At 39.8% G+C, this 18955-nt stretch overlaps 1 protein-coding gene across 1 annotated transcript in view; it reads right to left on the minus strand.

Moving 5' to 3' along the window:
* Positions 1 to 283: 283 nt before the first annotated feature.
* Positions 284 to 18955, minus strand: part of POU6F2 (POU class 6 homeobox 2) — a gene marked incomplete at its 5' end in the record, with an annotated part of 311507 nt that continues 292835 nt past the window's right edge. The window contains 3 exons of the mRNA XM_084279767.1: positions 284 to 1226; positions 4546 to 4714; positions 12605 to 12773. Of these exons, the coding sequence (XP_084135893.1) occupies positions 722 to 1226; positions 4546 to 4714; positions 12605 to 12773 (843 nt within the window). The 3' untranslated portion in view covers positions 284 to 721. The remainder of the gene's footprint in view (positions 1227 to 4545; positions 4715 to 12604; positions 12774 to 18955) is intronic.

Consider the following 18955-nt stretch of genomic DNA (forward strand, 5'->3'; position numbering starts at 1 on the left):
TGTTGACTACAGGAAAGAAAAGGAAGTGACCACTATGGTTTGGCTTCAACACCTGTTTGCACACGCCTGTGGGGGCAGGGGTGTGAACAAGGATGAGAGAAATTAATCCTGTTTGTGTTCTTCTTTGCAAAATACAAATGTAAAAATTTGTAACACAATTTTACACTCATAAAAGAGTAGGCTAACAATCTAGTTTGCAATGCCATGTTTCTGACTTTGGTTAATAGTTTTCATAGTGAATCAGCACTTGATACCTGAAAGGCTACAATCACTCCTCCAGGTGGCAGGCTTGTATTCTCTTTTAAACAGATAAAAGTTTGGTGGTTTTTTTTTTCTTGTTTTTTCTTTTTTCTTTTGTTTTTCCTTAAAATGTGTTCACATTTTCATAATATACAGAAAAGAAAAAAGTAAGCAGTTATTTGGTTTACTTTAAGTCCATTTAAAAAAACTGGCTTTTTTCTTTTTTTTTTTTTTTTTTTTGGGGAACTAATTCTACGACATACACACACTAAGTGTTGTGTATTTTTTTGTTTAGGTTTTTTTTTTGTTTTTTTTTTTAAATAGGAAAACCCACGGACAGTTATAAACTGTTCTGTCCTTCTTGTAGTTTTCTCAGTCTTTTACTTACAAGGGTGATGAGGAATTTTCACAGAGTTCGAAAGGTTACGTTTCTGTTGGTGCAGGGTATTTTTTGTGTGTGGTTGTGTTTTTTGTTTTGGTTTTAGGAATTTTCTTCCAGAGAGTCTGTTAAAGGCTCCATAGGAACTGCTGTCGCAGGCTCGTGTTGTTTCAAACGCTTAATTGTGTTCTTCAGTGCTTGCCTCTTATTGCAGAACCAAACTCTAACTACTTCCCGGTCATAGTTCAGTTTCTCTGCAATCTCTGTCATTTCTTGCCCAGAGGGGTGTGTGTTCTTCTCAAAGTGGGCATTCAAGATCTCAAGGGCTTGTGGCGTGAATGAGGTACGCCTCTTGCGCTTTTTGGATGGTTCACTTCCGATAAACTCGGTAAGGTTCTGCATACCTGCTCGATGGCGGGCCTCAGCCTCAGCCATCCACCGCTCAAGCACCGGCTTTATCTTCTGGGCACTTTTAGGGGTGATGTCCAGCTTTTCAAACCTGGCAGGATACAAAAGGCCAGGGTTCAGTTTGGCTGTCAGACTGCTAGCTATAGTGTTCTCTTGGGCTTCCTGTGGTAGGAAAAAGTGGCTTCTCAGGATGGTGTGTCTGAGGGAAAATTGAGAAAGAAGAGTCTTACACTGATGCTCTGCCAGGGTGGGACTTCCTGCCTGCCTGACTAATTGACTGGCAGAGGTAATTTACAATGGATTATGAAAACTATCATATAGGTATATCTATAAATATCTATATATATATATCTAGATATTTAAGCTAACACAAAACGAGCACTACAACAAAATTCTAAGTGCACTATATAATACATGTCATGAGTCACGTTTTCATATTTCTGACGATCTTCAAAACCCTTAAGGCTAAGTCTAATTACAGGAAATGACATCAAAGGCAATTGCTCTTTATCATCTTGTCTTTGTGATTAATCCTTTTGTTTCCCCTCCCAGCCCATCCCATCCCATCTTGTCCAAACACCACAGCTTTAATAACACAAACCAATGGCAGTTACTAGCCTCTGAATATCAGGTTTCCTTTCCTCTCATTTTTCAGCAATTTTCACTGTTTGCAAGTTAACGCTACATCCCTTTTCTGGGTCGGAAAAAGATTCCCATAGCTACGGTGGTGTTCAGCTGAAACAGCTGGACACTTTGCAATTATCTTGACTGCCCCCACAACGTGCAAAGACAGACTCATGTTTTCCAGATGAAACCCTGCATAATAGTCTACTAATATGCTGTGGCACCAAGCTGGGTTTATTGTGGGATTTCTGCAAACTGTACCAGAGTGATATCATTTCCTGTAAATGAGGTCTTCTATATATCATTTTGCCATCAAAAGTCTTTTGCCAAACCAGATTTTACAAGTATTATAAAACATCTGGAAAAGCAGCCACACAAAGCTTTAATCCTTTCAAAAACACGCCAAAGAGCTGAGTTCATATTTCAAGCCTTATAAGCACTTGTTTCTCTCATTTACCGAGTTCATTCTCTCTTGCTACACATTAAAAGAGTCTTAACCCAAGTCCTCTGATGCCACCCACTTTGCCTACATCCACCCTACACATGGTGGTATTTAACACTGCAGAAAGGCCACAATTACTGCACAGCACTGCTGGACTCTCCAGCCTGTCCAGTGCTGAGGGACTGACACCACCGCTAATCACAACGTGCTCTGGAGACGGGACTGACCAAATCAATGCCTTTGTGCAAAGCGACTCCGTGGCCAGAGCTGGCAATTTTTAGTGTCTCATTTCAGCACGTGGTGGCTGCAAAAAATATTCCAGCAAGAAACAAAGCATTTCTCACAATCCAAGAATAAGATGAGTAATAATTTCAGGTAATAACACTCCAAAGAATTTGTGACTGATGCCTAGGATCCTAGTGTGGTATTGACTGCAAGGTGTCCTTCCTTGGTGTCCAATGACATTTCAGGCTGAAGTGTATGTTTTGGAATGCATTGTCTCAAGTTAAGAAAACGCCATTATTGGCATGTAGAACACATCAGCGAGGTGGTATACTGCTGATGTGACCCACACAGGGAGGTCCTACTGTCTCCCAGTTGAGCTTGCTTACCTTACTGCCCTTACCATTACCTTGGAGTTCATGCTGAAACTCATTTGTTACCATGAAAAGAAAAGTTAAACCTAGTATTTCTGAGGAGCAGCACACTGCCACTGAGGCAGCTTGCCTTGGTGCTTAACAAAAACTGCACAGTCATAGCAGGTTATTACACCCCAAAATGATAGCCATCTGGGGTGGGATGGGGTGGGAATCAAAGGAAATAAAAAGCCTCTATAACCCTGTGAGTATTTGGGACCAGCTTCTGCACCCAGTCCTCACGTTCTGAGCAATTTGCCCCCCTAAGGAGACAGCTGTAAAAGGCCTCATTCTGGGCTTTTGTTAGCCATGTCTGTGCTCCAGCTTCATTTTTATTGGGGTGTTTATGATAACTGGTTAGTGGGGAATCATTTATCTTAGTAAAACTCAAACCATCCCCAGGTTTCTTTTTTTTTTTTTTACCAGGTGTGAGGTAGATGGAGGAAATGAGCAGAGAGCAAACTAGATAAAAGCATAGGAAACTGCAAATTATTACTTTATAGTATGTTAAACAGCTACAAAAAAAAAGGCAATTGCTAAAAATTCCACCTGTTTTAGGTATTCTTTACCAATTGACCACAGGGAAGGAAAAAAAATAAAGAAAGAAGAATCCTTAGCAACAGGGAGCAATAGTGTTCATATCATTGCCATTGCTTGTTAGGGTTGATACTGCAGTACATGTTGTTTGGTATAACGATATACAAGTCTTGAAACAAATTTCCCAGCAGTAGTATCCTTGTATAGACTGAATAAAGGTTATTTTCTACAGGGAGGTATCTTATAAGAAAAAACAGTAGGGGAGACCATACAAGTGAGAGGATCCTATGGAGTTTTTTGTATTTAACAACAATCAATGGGTTTTATGGAAAATCATTGAGCAAAATGTGAGCTGCAAGCTCACTACCCCATACTGATGTTATTTATAACCTTAGTCTTAAACTGCAGGAAAAGTACACTTCCGTTCTATGGGGAATACATTAAAAGTATAAAGAGCAGATAAAAAGACAGAGCATTTCATGGATCACCAAGAACAAAATCCACTTAAATGAGCTTAGAGTTGGTTTCTTGGCTTTCACTGATGGAGAAGGACTATAAGGCATTGCCCAAGAGGAAAAAGCTGTTACCTAAGTGTGTTTGTTACCTCATGCATAAACATGGGATTCCTGTAACACACATACATGCATATAGGGTGTTCGCTTCTAACTACTTTAACTCTGTCAAGACCATATTATAATTTCTTGTGATTTGGACAGATTTCTACTTCTGCTTTGAATACATGAGTTGTCTGTTTTTTTAGTAAACATTTGGGTGATAAAAGATGAATAGCTGCTGGTTTGCAAGATAGCAGGAAGGATAATTTTCTCCCTTCTGTGTTACCTAGGTAAATCATCATTAACATCCTATATGTGAAGTGCTAACCACAGTAATACAGGTTTTAACTTAGCAGGGATGCAGCCATGAAATATTTGTTCAGTAACCCTATCTGTAGAAAATGGCACAGTATGAAGAGGGTCAGCTGGTGCTTATCTAGCATCAGCGGGGTCTCCAGCTCATCTACTGAATTAAGTCTCAGTGCCAGGAATATTGTTTCTCACTTGTTTAAAAAAGGAGGGGAAAAAAAAAAGTATAAAGTTACTTTAGGGGTGTATAGTAAGAACATTTTTATCTGCCAGATACCAACACTATTGGCTAATTTAAGTCCCAGATTAAATAATACATTCTAAAGACATAAGACTTAAAACCAAGCGTGCTCCTCGCAGTAAGCTGAATAATTATTAAGAACAGAGAAGAGGAGAGTTTATGATGTAACTTGTTACCTGCAGATGGCAGACTGGCTATAGGCTGGGCCTTCGGTGGCGCTTAGGGCTTGGCCAACTTGAGTCTGTGTCAGGCCAAGGGACAGGCGCCGGATTTTAAAAGCTTTGGCAAATTCTCGTATTTCTTCCAGATTCACCCCATCCACCTCTCCAGTGGCTGTCTGAGGATCTGTTGAAATATTGGTTTTAATCATGTCAGTTCTTCACATCACATAGGAGTGGGCTAGGCTTACACCAGATTACATTGTTGAGATGTTTGTGTTCTTTTTTTTTAAATACTTATCTGTTTCTCTTCTTCCCCAAACAGAAACAGGCTTGCCTTGTCAGATCTGTTGTGAAGCACACTCAGGCTGAAAAAATGCTAACTAGGTTGCAGTGCTTCCAGATGCTGGTGAAAGATTTTCAAAAGAATACTTTGTTGCTCAAGTCCTGAAAATAGTCAGCCCACCTCCAAGTGAGGTGGTGCCTGGGCTCCTCGCTGACATTTGTGCCTTGCAAAATGTTCCCCAGGTTGATAAATCATGCTCCCATTCCCCTTCTCATCACGTAGAGAAGGAAGGCTGGTGTTAATATGTTTATTTGCAGTGTGTGGGGAGGGCTAAATTTGTGCACAAACTGTTTAAGTTTTTAATTTGAAATAAAACCTTTCTGCTTTATCTAAAATTGATGCCAAATAAGGAGATTCACAAACCTTCCTTCACTTTTGCACCACACCCAACTCAGCCCAACAGCCAAAATAACCCAGTAAATAAAAAAGCCTAAACAAAAATCTGCCTTTATAATGCCTTAATTTAAGAATCATCTTTTAAAATATGCCCTCCTGAGAAGCAGCCTTTCAAGCTTTTCATTCTGCCTCCCATCAGGGTGATAACCAAGGAGCAGCAACATCAGCCATTAGGTTTCAGATGGTAATGCTGCACAATTTTTTACTTTTACATTAGCCCCTCAGAAGATAATGCTTATGATGCTGTGAGAATAAATCTGTCCTTCCTCTCCATACTGACACAGAAGCCTTTGTCCCTGAAAGGGCACATAATAAAGCATGTCTACCACAGGAAAGCTCCTTTGGTGCTGGATAACTTGGTCAATTTAGGACTTATCAAGGGAAATGACACAACAGCTGGAGAATGGAACCTTTTTTTTCCTCCCCGAGCTACTGATCCCTGGCTAAATGAAAGCATTTGCCAAGTCAGAGACAGCATGGGACCGGGATGGTGGAGGATTTCAAAGTGTTGTGCAATCCTGCGTGTAGTGCAGCCATTCTCCCAGTGAGACATCTCTATTGTTCTTCACCTCATTCCTCAGGCTTCTTAGGTGAAAAGTTTGCGGCACAATAATCTATCAATTTCTGTAAATGCAAGCAGTTGTCCAAGGATGGTGCTAGACTCTATTACTATTCCAAACCCTATATAAGAGTCCATCCTGCTAGTACTGCTATAGCTAGGGACTTGTCAGCATTACAGTAACAAAGCTTTTATTTCAGGGGTTTATGAACCTGATGTAAAATTCCCTTATGATGGAAATGTCCCATAAAAATCTTTTAGTCTGATAATAGACAGAAAGAAGAGGTTTTTCTGCTATATAAATGTAGCTTGTATCGATTCATAACTTAAGTGTAAGAAGCACACATAGCAGCAGTACTTTCAGAATACTTGTGTGTGCACAGCCAGGGGCCACATGCAGTCTACTTGCAGGTAAACACGCACACAGGCTGAACCTACTTTTGACAATGCTCCACACTGAGAATCCCCCCTCCTGTTGTCAGTGCTGTTCTTGAGCTCACTTGGGCACACACGCACGCTTTTGTTCAGTGTGAAGCTAGGGTGCATTTTATTTGGTTCTAAGTAGCTGGGGCTATGATAGGGCCCACTCAGGTTTGTAAATTTATTGCCTTTAGAGATGTGAAATTTTCCTACTTACCCCATACACAGTCAATCCAGCATACCAGTTCTGATTTTCAGAGACACAGAACAGAGCTGGATGCTTAGCTACCCTTTGGGTCTCTGAGGAGCAACTGCTAAACGTAGAAAATATCACAAATTACAATGACCTCAAAGATTCCCTTGAGTAAAGTGCACTAAGATGGCGACCTTCCTCACCTCTTCACTTTCTTCACTTTAAGGCCTCCAACTAAGGGCATTAGGGATGTGACAAAGGACAATCCAGTTGTTCCCAGAGAACTTTCAAAGTAGCAAACGCTATGGCAACTGGCACCTGTAAACCTTCCTCACTCCTATTAGGAATAAAAAGGGAGGCAAGAAAGCTAAGGGGTTATTTGCACACACATGATTATAGCGGAATTCTGCCAACTTCTGTTGGATCTTTCTGGCATGGCACATCTGCAACAGTAAATATCATGGGAAGTCCTTTCCTGATCAGGGGGCTTGTATAAAGGAATACTCAGGCTGAGCTTTCCTTGAGCAGAGAAAAAAAAATAACAGTGATGCACTTCAGGAATATGGGAGTAGTTTGCAATATATGGCAGAGTATCTGTTGAGAAAGACGCTTCATTCTGTCATAACATCTTCAGGAGGAGGGAAGTAGTAACAGAGGTGAACCAAAACACTGAAGCCTTTTATCCCTGAACTCTAGGGAAAATAGTGTTTCTATCAAATCAGAACTATGTCTATTTCAGGTGTGATTCAAAGTCCTTTGAAATCCATAGAAGCCGTCCTTTGATTTCCACCAGCTCCATAAAACTCAGATAGTACTACAAAGACCACTCGATTGACATCATCATATTACACCACTGATCTGTTCTACTCTATTGCCATTAAAATGCCATCAATGCATAATATCGGACCCTGTGGACTAATACATGCACCTACATAAATGTATACAAATAGATAATGGACTTTTGTTTTAGTAAGTACTGAGCTTTCGGAACAGTTAAGTGTACTTCACATTTTAGGAAGAGTAACTTATTGAAGACTGTAAATAAACTGGTGCTTTTAAAATTAAGTGGATATCCTAGAGAAGGCAGCATAGTGCCAACATGAAAATAACAAATACCAATCTCATTGAGTGGTTGGGATCTATAGTAACAGCATTTAAAGACTCCCAGTGTGCATTACAGTTGTCGTGTCTCTGAAAATACTGGGTGCTGGAGAGAGTCGAGAGAGTTCTCTGGGACCATTTTAGGGGATATGTGTAATATTCCCTAACAAAAAGAAAGTCAGCTAAAATTGCCCCAGATATCCTGGTGGATGGTGAAGGTGGGTGAGCAGAGTGGGAGAAATAAAATCCACAAGCATTTCTGCACTGAATCCCCTTTTTCCTACTGAACAGAACTAACCCCACTTGTGAATTCTTCTGAAAATTCCACATAAGTTTGTTGATGAGTACAAATCTGCTGTTATTTTTATTGTTCGGGGGAGAGATCTGCTGCAGAGAAATCAGTGCACCCTGAAGGAGAGGGCAAATTTCTACTGCACAGAGTTCTACCACAGGAAGGATTACAGTGGTGATTCCCCTAGCTTGACAGGTGGAGAAATATCTGGCAGAGGAAGTCCAATGGCAAGTAAACTGGATAAGAGAGGCAGAACAAAACATTCTTAATGGAAAATGGACTGGAGTTCAGGGGAAAGAAAGAATAACTATTTGTGGAGGCATTTTAATTTTATAGAAACAGATGATAGTAAAACAAATTTCAAAGAAAGAAAGGAATGGCATGGAGACACAAGTCACACAGCATGAGGGGAAACCTGTGATTTATACAAAGAGTACATATAGTGGAAAAGTTAGACATATGAGAAGAGGGATGCGTCTGAGGAGAGGAAAATGAAATGGAAAAAAGGAGGAATAATGATGCAGAATTGAATGAAGGGAAAACAAAGAAGAGAAAAGACAACAGAGATAGGATGAGACAGACAATATGAAGAAATCATATAGAAGGTAGAGCTTCCTTTTAAATGTCCTTTCTTTGGAAACAACTGTAATTTTTTGTCTTTAGAAGAACTAGCACTTGTTGCTGGTGAGGGAAGAAGAGGTCAGGATGTGATAAAAGGGTAAAACTAGAAAGAACAAATCCAAGGGGTGAAAAAAGGACAGAAAATAAAAAAAGGAAATAAACATAAAAAGGAATGAAATGCACCTTTTTAAAAATTAGGAGACATCTTAAATAAAAAGTGTAAAATCATAAAGAAAATATGACTAGAATGAAAGTCAAAGGAATAAAACTAAGAAACACAGAACACTGAAGTTATTAAAGTCTAATTCTGATCTCTTCCTCATCATACTTCAGTAATTTCACTGATGGGAGGCAGCCTCTTACAGAGTTACTCTCCTTACAGAAAGTGGGCAGAACCTTGCCTAAAATATTTATTTACTGAAGTTATGTTGCTCTATGCAATTCAATTAATAGAAAGAGGTAGCTGAGTATGTCTAGTTTTACAAGAACTTTACCATATTTGACAACAATTTCTGGAATACAGCAAATCTCTGCCAAGTTACTTGACTCTACGGCCTCTACTCTGTGTTCCCCACTTGATTTAATTGAGCTTTCTTCTTTTTTGAGCAAGGGAGAAGCACCCCAACTATCTACTCTGTGCCATTCATTATATCAGGTAGGGTACTGACTGGCTAAATTTGCCTGATGTTTACAATTACAAGAACTCTGTTCTTTTAAAAGCTTCAGTTTCCCTGCAACTTGAAGCACGGCCTTGGACAGGTGTCAAGACAGCAGTTACTGTTAATGGGCTTCTTGCCACCCAAGTTAAAATCTGACTCCAAAAAGTCCAGGCAGATGAGCCTCCCAAGTTCCTAACTACTCAGCAGAGGTTTGCTAGACTCTGTGTGGAGTTTTAAGATTTCTCTTCTGTACTGAGGATGCTTGAGTCTAAGGCTGAAGTCTATGGAGAAGAATGCCACTCCTATGGTTGTGGCTCTGATCTGCTTTGGGCCAGGACAGCAGTTTACAGACAGACTGACTCGCTTCTCTTCTTGGTGATCATTTTCCACACTCCTCTGATGGCTTCCAGGGAGGGTGGGAGGGGCATCTGCATGATTTGGATGCAGAATAAGCAAAAATTAAGCTTGTGTCTGAAGAAAAAGAAATGATGGAAGGGGAAAAAAACAACCCTGAGGGCTACTACGGGGCTAGGATTTGAGTTTGGGGTGGAGAGAGAGAGGGCTTGACTGCAAGTGAGTAGTAATCACTGTGGTAGAGGACAGAATAAAGGGAAAAAGAGGTAGCACTAGCGATGAAACAAAGTAGAGTAGGACAGAAACTACCTAATAAAAAGGCAGGTAAAAGGGACACAGATATGATCTGGTGACAGAGATTGACTGGGAGTTGGAGGGGAACTGAAATATAAAGAGGAGTTGAGGAATAACGGACTGTAAGGAAAGGTCTGCAGGGAGAAGACGAGGAAAAATAGCACGGGCAAAGGGAGCAGAGGTTGTGTGGAGAATGGTGTGAGAAAGTAATGGGAACAGGAAAAGTGGTGGAAGAAGTCAAGCCTGAGAAGGAAGAATAGAACATTTGTGTTCATTAGTGTATCTCCTCCTCTTCCCCAAACTGATATTCCTGTGCCTCATGATTCTCTCTGCTCTCAGTCAAATCCATGAACATAACATGTATCTTTTCCTTTAATAGCAAGACCAATAAGATGATAACACCACCTGCCAGCTTCTCCTTCCATTCAACTGACAGAAGATCTTGTGTTTTCAACTATAAGTATAAACATAATCTCAACATACGACTGATTTAGATGACTATTCTGCTTTTTTAGCAACCTTGACATTTATCCAAGCAAAAAAAAAAAAAAAAACGAAGCCAAAAGAACATCCTTAGAGTTACACAAAGACTCAGAAGCTACAAAATGCTGGAGTTACAGTAGCCCACGACGCAGTGTAGCATACTCTTTGAGGCCCGGATTACCAATTCTTGTTCCCCAGACCTCTACCTCATCCAGTGCGCAGGATGTATTGTGCTTCATTACAGGAGAACTGATTGATGTATTGCCTTTTCACTTGTTCAGTGTGTGGCCCTGGACCTCTATTAAAGCTCTTCACCAAAGACATAGTTATTCATTTCCTCTTGAGCTCTTCTGGTTTTTTAGATCTTAATTTATTTTCTTGTGTTTCTACAAGATGAAGGTCTTCCCCTTCTCATTCACAGAGAAGTGGACAGATATTAAGGGAAAAAGCATTTTTGGGTACCCAGTCTCGGTCAAGTAGGAGATGATTTTTTTAGACTGTGTCTTTAAATGGTTCTTTATACAGTTCCACAGTGAAAGTGCACTTAAAATTGTAACTCTGAGTACCAGTTTTTTCTGTAAATTAAAGTCCAGAGCCTCAAGCTGGCTATTGAGCAAGCACTTGTGAAAAAAATCTGTTTTCAGTGACTTGTCTGCCATTGCACTGGAATAACATGGCAGACAGAAAGCTTCAGCTCTTTGGACCTCTACTGCTTGAAGCAAGACCATCCTGGACCCTTTTACAGTTCCCTACATTAAATGTTACACAAACTGGGGAAGAGTTAAGTGAATCAGGTAGGGAACAAACCCTGGGACAACAGCTTGTGTGTTGCATTCGTAATTCTGATGCATCCCTGGAACAACTCCACTGGGAATGCACCAAAAGAAGGATGAGAAAATAATGGTGATTGTGTGATTTTAACCACAACATGTGTCATTATCATAAAATACACGTTCTAAGAGCAACTGCATACAGTTGAACAAGTCACTTTTTCTAGTATCTCATAACTTCTGGTGGATCTAACCTGTAAACTTAAAAGGGCTTCTTCCATGTGGCTTTTATTGTGTAGTGCACTTATCCACATGTGGAAATTGACTAGGATAACTATCGTTACCCCACAATAGTTATTCTAGAATATTTTTTAATAAGAATGTCCACAAGGGAGGCTATTCTGGCCTACCCATTGCAAAGCAACTTACTTCATATTAGGTATTTTAGTCCATTTTCCCACATAGACAAGGGGTAACTACATATTTTTAACGTGAAGTCTCTTACTCTTCTACTTCCTACTAGCTTGTCTACATGACAAAATTTACTGACAGAGAAATAGCAGTATATTGATATCACTATAATTATATCTATATATTTTATGTACTTACAGCTACCAATGTGGATATTTTTATCCCAGAATAAACGTATTCACACTGGGAGTTACACCAGCATAATTTTACCTCTATATCTCTGCTAGTAATCTCTCCATGTAAACAATCTCTGAAATAATCTAACCAAGATTTTTTTTTCACATCTTCCTTTGCATGACAGTTTCTCCAAGCTTGTATCTCTCATATATTTTACATTACCAATACAGCAGGAGCTATAGTGTTTGTTTACTTGAAATATGTACATGGAGTATCTTTGAACAAGGTCACCCCGTACACTTAGATTTCTGCAGATGTGCCAAACTGCGTCTTATGTATACTTCTAACCTGTTGGGTTTGCTATGTAAAGACCAAAGTTAATGCTGATAAGGTAGTAGTGAAAACTCTGATCTGGAAGAAAGGGCTGTTCAGGAGGTCAGCTGTTACAATCCTAACACAAAAACTCAGTTAGTTCACTGCAGTGTGCTCCCCTCTCTTCTTCCACTCGTTACAGTTCTTGCTTGTTTAGCATGGGATTTTCCTGGCCAGAAATGCCTCTTGCTGTAGATTTGTGTAGTGCTGGGATTTGTAGAACAGTTTGCTACATTAAGGAAACAAACAGTAACAAACAATGGGCCTAACTACACGTAGGAGAATCTGTCTGCCCACCAAATTCTGAGCAATACAAGTCATTATATTGACTGATTCAAAACCTTCTAATTTCCAAAGAACATTAACTACATTTTAGTTAAAAGAATTGCACTCATAAGCCAATTAATGGCTGCTACTGTTTTTATCACCATTTTTAGCGCTGATTACAATTTCTCAAGGCAGGTTTTCTGTAAGCCCCATCCATGACAGCACTTGGCAGCTCCACTCTACTTCTCATTATACATTCTACTATATGAAAAAAAAAAAGGAGGGAAAGTAGATCAGGAAACTCAGCAGTGAGGAGGACAAACACAGGAGAGAATTAAGAGGAGCAAGGGAGAAATACTTACTGCTGACTAACTGGCCAACACTCAAAGCTGAAGAGGAGGAGGATGAGGAGGAAGAAGAGGAAGCCTGACGCACTGGGCTTTGAGACATAGATGCTTGACTGTGAGCCAAATGCAGGAGATTAGGTTGTGAGGCTGCTTGTCCCACTTGCGTCTGGGAGGGCTGATGGAGCTATATGTTAAAATGTAAAAATAAGTATTTAGAAAATGAAGCAGTAATAGGAAACTTTCAATGTACCATCTCACCCATTTGCTTCTGGGCAACCAATCCCATAGGAGCATTAAATACCATGGATGTAGTTGAGGTGACAGTGTTGCAGCAAGAGCAATCTGAGCTCCTTTGAATTCTGACTTATCATTTTTTCTCAGTGTAATCAGATACTTGATCCAACTAGAAGCTAAATACTTGCTTGAAATGGGTGACAGGAGACCTATGACATTCCCAGCAGCATTCTGATTTAATACTCATGTCCTTACCTGTTTTCCAACTCATGAAGTCAGACTTTTATTCCCTACATGAATTCTCACATAAATCAGCATTGTTTCGGAGAGGTCCTTTCATACTGCAGGACCAGGACCAAGAAGATTGAGAATGGTGAGAAGAAGAGAAATTGGGGTAAAAATTCCTACAGAAAGGAATGTATGACACTAGAACTAGCAAACAAAACCAAATGTTGAAATCTTATTTCTAAATTGATGAATTGTCCTTGCCTAAAACACAAAGTAAAATTTCTGAGCCCCATTCACATCAGGGCTGTGTCAAGTAAGACACACCTAAAATGTCTAGTGAGTATGGTAGATGGAAATGTGCTATGTGAACCTGACTTTACAATTTTTTTCTTTTTTTTTTGTTTTTTACAAATTTTACAGCAGTGTAGTATTTCGCTGTTTACTAGGAAGAAAGGAAAGAACCATTAATCCCTTCTGCCTGTAATAAGCTTTCACATGGGACTGAAAACTAGGAATATTCTCCAGTACCGATTTTTACATAAAAGTCCCAGCTAATTCAAAGGGCAGTCTCTCTACAGAATGAAGGCACACAATGGACCATACAGTTTTGAATTGGCTTCTAGTAGTCCAGTACAGCCCTTTCAGAGCCTAATAATGCTCTAATAGAGTCCTGATACACTCAGGTGACTGCTACTTACAACACCTTTATTTTATGTTGATTCTTGATATTGATCAAAAAAGATTGCAAAAATGTACTAAAAGGCTTCACTTTTAAGTGATAGCTGTTATCTCCATTCTCAGAAAGGGGGAAAGATAAAGGCCTATTTGGCCTTGCTTGTAAGTCAGTAATTTAAATCTATTCCTTGAATTCTAAGGAGTATGAGATTTTTCTCTTTCTTATATTTAACTGAACAAATTACTTCAGAAAAAGAGCTGAATTCATTAATGATACTCAAATTATATATAATATGCTCCCAGAACACACAAAAATGACTGATGCTAAGTAGACAACAAATTGTATGGTATAGTAGATAAAGGTATCTGATCACATTCAAGATGACACTTTTCTGTGGAATACATATGAACAATTTTAATGACATTATTCCTGATATGGGTCTGTTTAAGAATGGAAAAAATTACAAATCCTTTTTCTACCTCCCACATGGAATGATGTAACACAAAATGAAGCAAGAAGCTCGAAGTTACCCTTTAATAATAACAAAAATTATTTATCTGACCAGTTTCAGCCTTGTCTGACTTCTGAGAAGTCAAGAAACAAACAAACAAAAATATCTCAAGGGTTTTTTTCTTTGGATCAAGCACATTTTAAAAAAGAAAAATGGTATTTCATCAAAGGGAGAGTAGTTGAGAAGCTGATTGAAAGGCACCCAGATTTCAGACTCATGCAAGTGCTGGTCATCTTTGAAACAATTTCACTAAGGGTTGGATTTTATCTATAGAGAGCTCCCAACCCAGAACATCTACTTTTATTATATTTTCTCCTAGGGAAGCAGTCCAGACTGCAACTTTCAGAAACAGGCTGGAATTTGGGTTATGGGTCTGTTGTCCAACAGGATCTCTGGCAAAAGTAAATATTTCTGCCTAGGCAATGGATGAAAAGCATTGTATTTAGATAAGTCAGATGCTTTTGCACTACCTGAAACAGTCTTAAAGATATTAGTACTTATTTGTGAGGATGGAGGAGCAAATGTAGTAGCTATCTTTAAAAAGAAAGATCTGTAAAGTTATAGTCCAGCCAACTAAACTTCAACCCGTGGAAAAGCACTGAAGAAAATAATCAAACAATTTGTAAGCACCCGCAAGAAAACAAGGTAGCAACAGACAACACGGATTGTTAGGAACAAACTGTGTCAAACCAATCTGATCTCCCTCTAAGACAGGGTAATTGGCCTTGCGGACAGGGAAAAAGCAGTAGGTGGTTTGACTTTACAAGTCTCTCGACACTCCCTCGTGTGACATTTTTTATAACCTAGGGAAACACAGTTTAGATGAAATTGCTGCAGAATGAATGTAAAAGTAGTTGGAAAACAAAACCAAGAAGATAGATATGTATCTGTTGAAACAGAACGGTGAACGGATACTGCTTCCCAGAAGTCTGCACTATTCAGTGTTTTCTTAATGACCTAGATGACAGACAAGAAAATATACTTACTAAATTTACATGCCAATGACATGCTGGGAGGGACTTCTGGAAGGGTGCAATACAGGATTAGGATTCAAAATGATCCTGTCAGTCTGAACATGCTACCAGCAACACTATAGTGTTCTAAAACTGAAGAAAAGGCAACTCCTATTCCTAATTCTGTGAGTCGGAGCGATATCTTCAGTGCATGTGGAGAAGATGAAGGGATTGAGAGCAGCTCTCTTCTTTTTGAGAAGAACTTGGCATGGACAAAAGACAGGAGTTGAGCTGTCAGTGTACACTCACAGCCTAGAAAGCCAACCATATCCTGGGCTCTATCAAAAGCAGCGTGAACAGCAGGTCAAGCAAGATGACTCTGCCCCTCTGCTCTGGTGAGACCCCATGTGGAGTACTGTGTCCAGCTCTGGGACACCCTCTACAGAAAAGTATGGATCTGTTGAAGCAAGTCCAGAGGACAGCCATGAAGATGACCAGAGGGCTGGAGCACCTCTCATATGAAGACAGGCTGAGTGAGTTGAGTTTATTCAGCTTGGAGAAGAGAAAGCTCTGGGGAGACCTTACTGCAGCCTTTCATTACCTAAAGGGTGATACAGGAAAGCTGGGGAGGGGCTCTTTATCAGGGAGTGTAGTGATAGGAAAAGGTGTAATGGCTTTAAAGTAAAGGAGAGCAGATTTAGACTGGATATAGGCAGAATTTTTTTATGATGAGGGTGGTGAGACACTGGCATAGGTTGCCCAAAGAGGTGATAGATACACTATCCCTGGAAACATTTAAGGTCAGGCTCGATGAGGCTCTGAGCAATCTGATCTAGTTGAAGATGCACCTGCTCCTTGCAGAAGGGTTGGACTAGATGACCTTCCAAGATCCCTTCCAACCCAAACCACTCTGTGATTCTATGATTCTACTAAGCACAGGAAAGAAACACTTCTGCAGGGAAGGCACCATGTCCACAGCTGGATGCCCCACTACAGAAAAAAATCTGGACCAACTGAAGGAGAATAATTAAGAGTGGCTGAAGGCCTGTGCATTACCTGAGGTTTATGAAGGCACCTGGAACAAACTAGTCATATTTAATCTAAAGAAAGGAAGACTGGGTGATATATGATACCTGCCTCAAATACAGGCACAGCTAAAGAAAAGATAATGAGTCTACCTTACATTTTACAGTGGAGAGAATGAGGCACAATAACCTGGAAGATTCAAAATAGATGCTGAGAAAACCTATCGAGTGTGACAGTGAGGCACTGGCATAAATTGCTGGGGGAACCTGTGGAGTTCCTATGAGAGTGCTTAGGAACAAGTTAGACAAATACTGGAATAGCTACTCCGCCTGAGAACTGCAGAATGAACTGGATAATCTCTTGAACCTTGACCTTCCAGCCTTAATATTTTATGATTCTATGCTATTTCCCATCAGTATTTCTCAGGGAGAAGTACATGATCATGTAAGACAGAGACGGCAAATCCAACATCGTCCAGCCATGCTACACATATAGTCCCTGAACAGTTCAACTGCTGACCATGAACACAATAAATGTGATGCTTCCAGGAAGCACCAGAATGAGAGGACATTCTGCATTTTACAGTTGTACATGCAAAGTGTTTGTGCAGCCACAGCCACTATGTAGCACGTGCACAGTATGATGGTTAAGTCTAGGAAGTGTTTGATTCTCTGCACATGTATTTGCAAACATGTTTTTGAAATAACCAGGACACACAGAAGCTTGGCAGTTTTCTTGTGAGATGACCAAAAATCTTTGGGCACATGTAAGAAGTTCTCAGAATGTTGGCTGGGCTGAAAGAGGTATGGTTAGTGAAGTCTAGATGCAGTGACCTTAGGTGTAATATCAATATAAAAGGGATATTTACAGATTTTTGGTTTCTAACTCACTGCTTGTGAGAAAAAAGGGAGTAATGGGGTTGGAGAGGCTGAAGAGTCACATTAAGGCCTTACCAGGGACTGAGGGAGGATTCCATCTTTAACGCCCTACATAATTTTCAGCACACCCCCTGTTTTACAGACGCGACAGTTAAGCTGTAAATGTCCTGCTTAAAGAACAATGATAGCTATCTATGTCATGAAATTGCATTAAAATACTCTCTCTCTTCTCATCCACTATAATTTCCACTCCAGAAATAGCCTTAAGGAGAGGGAACGATTAGATTATGAATTAGATTCTAGATGACAGAATCAATTCAAACTTGCTATAGCTGACTTTTCCCAATTTTGGACACGTACATATGATATCAATTATATTTATGATTGTTGTGCATTTTCCATCCAAAGACAGAAGGAGGTACAGAAATTACAGGACCATTCTGTGTAGGTGGATATAGTAGACACGCCAAGAATGATGACTGTATGCAACACTGATCAGTATCTGGCAGGAATATATGTACGCACACTACAGCTAGAGGAATAAGATGAATATGAGAAGCATAAAGTGCAGCATAATACTTTATGAGAATAAACTGAAGAATGCAAAGGGCCTGATTCTTATTTCTTTTACATCACTTTTACTTGTTGCTGTCAACAGCAAAGGTAATGTTGATTGATAGTTGCAGAGGTGAAGAATGAAGTAGGTCTGTAAGCCTACGTTCTGTTCTTAAAAAATGTATGTAGGATATTCCTACACTTGAGATGGTTGACTGGAGTCCTGTATTAAGGTCTTTTTATGAGAACAGTGATGTTTTTCCCTACACCCAGAAAGTTATATCATCATGACAGAGTAACAAGCTATTTTGCATAAGCTAAGGAAAGAGAAAGACACTAAGTGGAAATAAAGAACAAACTTTTGAGAGAATATTTCCCTGTATAGTAAGAGAACTGCTATTGGTTTTACAGAGTCTCGACAAACAGCAAGGGCAAAATATGGCCCTAACAGTAGGGAGAAGAAAGTAATGTGTTTAAATTGCAGTAAGGGAGGCTAGGGTCAGGCACCAGGAAGACCTTTCTAATGCTAAAGAGTGGCCTAGGTTGCCTGGGGATGTCAGGGAACCTCCATCACTGAAGGTTTTTAAGAACAGGTTAGACAAACATCTGTCAGGAATGATATAGGGACAGTTGATCCTGCCTAGGGGGAGGGGATGGGCTGCATGACCTCTTCAGGTCCTTTCCAGTCCTATTTTTCTATGATTCGTTGAAAAGGAAATCTGAGAGACGAGGAAACATAACAAATTAAAGAAGACAGAGGTGAAGAAGACAAGCATAACAAAAAGGGCAGAAGAGATGAAACTAAGAGGAGTGGCACAAAGAGGAGGAAATAAATTTTAAACAATCCCCTTTATGATAGAAACAAAGATTTTCAATTTTTTCTGATGTCAGCTAGTTCTTCCTGGGAAAAATGGACATGAACTCTATTAAAGACTAAAGTCCATGGAAAGTGCTGAAAAATAAATACCTTGATATAAAAAGACATTCCCAAACACTCTGAAATGCCAGGATAATGCCTTGCAGAAGTAGTAGTTTCACGCTTCTGTTTTTTCTGAAAATGGAGTTCTCCTCTTTTGTCCTCTTTGTGCCATACATTCGTTTTTGAGAGGGTGGTGCTGTGCTGTGGCCACTGCATGATTTGAGAGCACCAGAGCAGAGAGAAAGTCTGTGTTCAGACCTACTCCTACTGCATGACCAGGCATGGGCTTCAGAAGCTTTTTCTTACATCTTCTGGCAAATGCAGAGACTAAGTTGTTGCGCATATCTGCATGCTACATGCCAAATCACTTTCACAGTCAACGCTGC

Source organism: Gallinula chloropus (assembly GCF_964237585.1).
Source record: "Gallinula chloropus genome assembly, chromosome: 2".
Taxonomy (NCBI): Eukaryota; Metazoa; Chordata; class Aves; order Gruiformes; family Rallidae; genus Gallinula; species Gallinula chloropus.